Below are 6,302 nucleotides of genomic sequence, written 5' to 3' on the forward strand. Positions count from 1 at the left end.
CGGAACGGTCACGGGACGAACGCGGTCTTTCTGCTTAGTTTTGGCCGGCGTGTTTTTCTCTGCCTTTCACACTGACAGCGTCGGCGTGCGCGGCCAGTCCTATTCAAAACCCTCCCCACAGCCAAAGCTAGCATGCTACTTTGCCATTCATTTGAATGAGACACCGCCGGTCGCCGGCGTGAAAAATACGCTCGAGTTCTATTTTCCAAATGCAGCGCGGAGCGGAGCCGGCTCCCGTGCTGCTGACGCTCGACTACCGCCGGTTGGTGTGTAAGGACAGATAGGTTTCAATGTATTTTCACCGACGCCGGCAAAAAACGCGGCCGTTCCGTGACGCTTTACCGCCTTGGTGTGTAAGACCCCTTACCCCTGACCAGCCGAAGGGCAGGAAGCGGCCCTCGTCCCAGTTCGCCCCGTTGACGAAGAAGAGGCCGGCGATCATCATGAAGACCCACACCACCAGGTTGACGATATTCAGCACGTTATTGAAGCCCACCGAGTTCTTCACTCCAAGCGCAACGACCACCGTCACAAGCACGGCGATCACCAACGCCAAAAGATCTGGGTAGGACTGTTCACCTTTACCTGTGAGGACACATCCAGTCATTTTTAGTTCAGACAAGTCAATGCAGAAAACAACATGATGTGCAGTTATCACCAGGCTTTTACGTATTATGAAAAGAATTGACACCACATCATACACAGACATCTCTACAGTGGTAATCTATTTTTGTCTAATAGTTAATTAAAAATGTCTCACATCTGTTAGATTTGTTCACAAGTTCGCACATCCCAATCACTGTCTTTCTGCACATATTTTTGGCACAGCAACTTTAATCGAAATTTGATCTTTTACCCACAATGACACCAAGGCTGTATGAAGGGATGAAACAAAAATGTCTGGTATATATCATGTAACATAGGCTACAAAGTTATATGTTACAGAGTATGAATACGTAAATACAAAAAATCAACTGTAAAAAAGAAATATAGCCCAGCAATGATGAGCGCAGGCATGCACCAGATTCAATGCTGAAAGTTAATTGTGCAGTATGAATTACTTATAGTTAGCACAACAGTGGTTGCCACAGCAACTATATGTCCCTTTGTTAATTATAAACACATTTATTCTTGGATAATGCTAGTTATTATACACCAGTCTGCATAATTTTCATTTTCTGAATTTTTGTGTCCGACAAAATGGGTAGATGGATACTATTGCCAATTTCTGATGCCGTGTTTTTCCAGTAAGTCCAAGAAAACAAGCATTGTTGCATTACAGAGCAGTCAGACCTCTGAACTTCTCCTTTCATCACCGAAACATATCTGGGTGCTTCTGAAGTCAGCATGTCTCTACAGCAGCTGCCTGCTGCCGAGCTAATTGGCTCCAAATGTGGAAGCTGCATGGAGAGAGACAGGACGGCTGCCTGTTCCAATAAACGTTAAACATTTTTCAGCCTTGTGATCTTCCTCAAGAGTGTGTGAGTCTTTGTCAACTTTCCAACACGGAATGTAAACACAGAGCACTATCCAATCCCTATCATCATGACTTATTTCAACGGAATATATCTGTAAACAAATCACCAGATAAACAATGTGTGCACAGCGCATCCCTCCCCCCTTAACTGTTTTTGGCTGTATTCATTGTTTTCAAAGCACATCTTTGATGTTTTTTGAGATATGGCATGGAAAAGCAGGAATGAGGCTGTGCTATCAGTATCTAGGTAGGCTGCACTCACCAAGCCCGTTCAGAGTGCCGATGTGGTTGATCATGAAGCCGCTGATTGTGTGGTTGGCCAGCGAATCGAACATGCTGCTCAGCGCACTGGCCCCGGCCGCTGTGCCAATCAGATACTCCAGAATCAGATTCCAGCCGATGAAGAAGGCCACGAATTCGCCCACTGTCACGTAGCTGTAGGTATAGGCCGAGCCTGTGGTCTTTGGCACGCGGACACCGAACTCGGCGTAGCAAACACCTGTGGACAGGAAGAGAGAGGGGTACAGTCAGATCTGGCCGGGAAACAAACTGGTGATGGTTGTTTGCTGGAGAATGAGATGTTGGATGGTGTTGTTTCTGCAATGCTGGGAACATGGAAGTGTTTAACAAGCGACTGAAAGGGCGCCATTGATTTTAAGCTCAAGTGAGGGATCAGTTTTCAAATGTCAAGGAAACAAAAGGCAAGGCTGCAGAAACATATGCCAAGACATGATGTCTCTCTCCCTGCCCCATGTAAAAGATAGTATCCCGTCCCATCGCCGAATGTGCACAGACATTGGCAGAAACGAATATGCTATTATATTTGGGAAGAAAACACACAATGTGTCTACAAGGTTACAGACATTCACCAATGAGTAAATGGAGATCTGTTGTAATGTAACGCTTTACTTTACGGTACAGTAATTGCTGTGTACTTTCTGCGCAATAACAGGCTAACAGAGAGACGTTACAAGGTATCTAATAAGTAAAAAAGGGGTAATTACAAAGTAAATACCATGTAAGGTAAGGTAAGGTAAGGTAAGGTAACTTTATTTGTACCCGAAGGTAGATTTGGTTGCAGGCAAAAGTAGCAAAAGCTTACACAGATAACAAAGTACTGACACACAAATAACTTCCACCAAAATACACATATCTCGAGAATTACTATAAAACTACTGTGTACTTTCTAACCACATAATCATCTAACCTCTCTCTGTTACCCTGTTGTTACCCCATTAATGGTATTTACTTTGTAATTACCCCCTGTTACACATTATACCATGTAACTTCTCTCTGTTACCCTGTTGTTACCCAGAAAGTATGTATGGTAACTGTACCGTAAAGCAAAGCGTTACCAAGATGCTAAATTAAGTGTGATGAACCGATCATGCTTACTATGCCACAAGTCACTGCTTATTCATCAGCTCTCTTTTATCACTATTTATCTGAAACCTATCTGACACTTTTTTTAAGAGAGCAGACCCTTCATATGACTGAACAACAGTCATGTTTGCTTGCCTGTGACCCTGACTGAGGTAACCCAGGTGATGGGGATGGCCTCACCTGAGAGGAACCTCACCTGAGAGGAACGAGGCCACCGCCGCGATGATGAAGGACATGATGACTCCCGGCCCTGCCATCTCCTTGGCGACCAGTCCAGAGACAACGTACATGCCCGTGCCGACACAGCTGCCCACGCCGAGGGACACCAGGTCCACGGTGGTGAGGACGCGTGCCAACTTGGTGCCGTGGGCGCTCGTGCCGCCCGTGCTCTCCAGCATTGACTCCACGGGTTTGGTGCGGAGCACGCGCGCCTGGAAGGCAAACCAGGTGGCGCCCCACTGCACCCGCCGCAGCTTTCCCATAAGCCCACTCATCTTGGCCGACGAGGAGGACACAAGACAGATTTAGGGGTTTTCTTGCTTTGTGTTAATCAAGTGAAGGCTGATGGGGACCTTTTTGACTACGTAGTGGCTTGAGATTTAAGTTGAGAGATGCTCCAAAGGGAAAAGATTTGGGTTGTGGTGAGTCTGACGAGGGAGGAGTAGTTCCACTGTAAAGGAGTCTTGGGTCAGTGTCTCTCAGATGTGGTCCATAGCCATGTGCTTCCACATTGCGCTGACATCAGGAGACGAAATACTTCCCCTGTGGAAGAAACATGAAATAGTATTACATCATTTTAGTCTCTATCTCCAGGACACATTTTTCTGCGAGGCACGCTCAGAGCATTCTTCATGACCACAGAATACAAATATTTAAAACACTTTCATGCACACCTGACCATTGTTTAAAGGGTAAATCATAATCATGGGGAAATATTTTTCACAATCTGTTGCTGCAAGAGCAGACCTAATTTGCTATTGATCTTTTGACTTCATTCATAGAAGACTTCGTGCATTCATAGAAGCAACTGCTGGCCGAGGATTGAGCATGTTGTGCGTGCTCAAATGTCAGCTATACGGAAGTGGGTACAAAGGAGAACGTCTGCTTGCATGTTGAACATGACAACACATTTAGTTCACAGCAAATGAGTGAAGGATGAAGAAAAAAATACTGCATGAAGGCAATGCGAAAGAATACCAGAAGAAATGCATTTTGAACCGCTCAAATAACAACCGAAACCCAGTGCCACTTAGTCACTGCATTACTGCATGACATTTTAACCAAATGTCTTTTGCCAAAAAAAACCTCCACTGCCTTGCCTGTGCTGTTATCGCAGCACAGAGGTCCATGGAGAGTCCTTCAGCACAGGCACACTGCATTATGCATGCCTGGTGTTTCAACCTGCTGCACCGGACTCGAGATAAGATGATGGATGGCACCACTCAGCACACATGTGATTGCTTCCTTATTTACTACAGTATAGTATGGCTCAATTAAAACGGATCCGGCTCTGAAGAGGCTATACAACACCCCTACAGCTAGAGGGCTGATCCATGGCTTCATAAGGTTGCAGACCAGAGCTGTGTTTCTCGACAACATCGTTGCTGTCTAAGTTAGCAACTTCCTTGGTTGCAATGCAATTTCCCATTGGAAACCTAGTAAGTTGGTAACTGGTTAGTAACAATGCTTTCAAGACACAGGATCCAGGGGCTGTGTTTCTCGACAAAATCGTTGTTATCAAAGTTAGCAACTTACTTGGTTGCAATGCAATTTCCCATTGGAAACCTAGTAAGTTGCTATCTGGTTAGCAACAATGCTTTCAAGAAACGGGATCCAGATCGAGATCGCCAGTGGTGTCATGGTAAACAAATGTGGGTGGCTGCATCAAGCAGTAGCACAAATGGTGTACAGGCTATGTGTATCTCGTTACCATAAGGAGATCACAAAAGACTGTGAATATTGTTCTCTTTATTTATAACAAGGTGCGTAGGTGTGAGTCCACCCTTCTCTACAAAGCTGAATGGTCAGTAGAGAGATACCACTGCAACAGTCAAAGACACCCACTGTCCCACTGCTTCGTTGCCATAGTGACCGGACTCATTAGGCTAAAAAAGGTGGGAGGTGATAAATCATTTAATTCAAATAGCCCCATGGACTTTGAGGATTTCAATGTTACTTTTTCTTTTCTTTTTTTTAAAGGGCAGCATCTGAAAAGAAATCTAGAACAGACACATCCCCTGCCAGTTCCAGAGACTATAGAAAATGTTCCTGGCAGCATAGGACTAGTTCCAAAATGAATAATGAAAACAGAGAAAGGAAAGAAAGGCGAGAAGGCAGAAAATCAGGGGGAAAGAGACATTTTTTAGCACCATTAACTTTTCTTTCCCTGCCAGTGCCATCCCTCACTATCTTGTCTGGCAGTGCTTTCCACCCATATCCTCATTATTCTCTACCTCTTCTCCTCCTTCTCCATGACATATTCTCTGTCTCCACTTCCCTCTCTCTTTCTCACAGACACAAACATGTCCCCCCACACACACAGGGAATGAGAGAGAATAAGAGAGCGAGAGAGAGGTCCCTGAGCCTCATTGACAGCACGCACTAATCCCAGTCAGACTCACCTACGCAGGTAGGAGAGAGAGAGATAGAGTGTGTGTGTGTGTGTGTGTGTGTGTGAGAGAGAGAGAGAGAGAGAGAGAGAGAGAGAGAGAGAGAGAGAGAGAGCATGCGAGACTAGAGAGAGAGAGAGAGAGAGAGAGAGAGAGAGAGAGAGTGTGAAAGAGAGAGAGAGAGAGAGAGAGAGAGAGAGAGTGTAAGAGAGAGAGAGAGAGAGAGAGAGAGAGAGAGAGAGAGAGAGCATGCGAGAGAGAGAGAGAGAGAGAGAGAGAGAGAGAGAGAGAGAGAGAGAGAGAGAGAGAGAGAGTGTAAGAGAGAGAGAGAACCTGAAGACACATTAGGATTAATCTTCCTCTAACTTCCCACCTGTCCCTCTCGCCCTCTGTCTGCCACACACCTGTCCCCTCTGCCCGTCACGTCACACGTACCAGCAGCTCCTTTCATCACGCCGTTTGACATGTCACCACGCCTCCTTCTCTCCCTGACACCCACCATCCCCTGCAGCCTGATGAATGGCAACTGCAGAGCAAACTGCCAGCTGACACACACTGACGACGAATCACAGAGCAGAGCGTGGACTTGGTGACACCCCCAGCCACACAACCACACAGCCTCCCAGCACACACGACCACGGTGGGGGGGCGGGGTGAGAGGGCGAGAGGGTGAGAGGTTGGGGGGGGGGGGGGGGGGGTGAGTGGAATGGGGGGGGGGATGATTAAGTCATCTAAAGCTGCCCTCTTGAAACGTGCGGCCCAGTGAAGGCTTTATCCATAGGGCCCTGTTCTGTCACTACCTCTCGTGCCACTGCCTTGAAATCCCTGTTGGC

The 6,302-nt window shown here is 46.5% G+C and overlaps 1 protein-coding gene across 1 annotated transcript in view; it reads right to left on the reverse strand.

The window, feature by feature from the left end:
• slc7a14a (solute carrier family 7 member 14a) overlaps positions 1–3,354 on the reverse strand; it is a 14,159-nt gene extending 10,805 nt beyond the window's left edge. Inside the window, exons 1-3 of the mRNA XM_063220296.1 lie at positions 3,057–3,354; positions 1,740–1,976; positions 368–585 (exon numbers count right to left, since the gene is read on the reverse strand). Coding sequence (XP_063076366.1) covers positions 368–585; positions 1,740–1,976; positions 3,057–3,354 — 753 coding nt within the window. The remainder of the gene's footprint in view (positions 1–367; positions 586–1,739; positions 1,977–3,056) is intronic.
• Positions 3,355–6,302: the final 2,948 nt, after the last annotated feature.

This window comes from Engraulis encrasicolus, chromosome 16, assembly GCF_034702125.1.
Source record: "Engraulis encrasicolus isolate BLACKSEA-1 chromosome 16, IST_EnEncr_1.0, whole genome shotgun sequence".
NCBI classification, from domain to species: domain Eukaryota; kingdom Metazoa; phylum Chordata; class Actinopteri; order Clupeiformes; family Engraulidae; genus Engraulis; species Engraulis encrasicolus.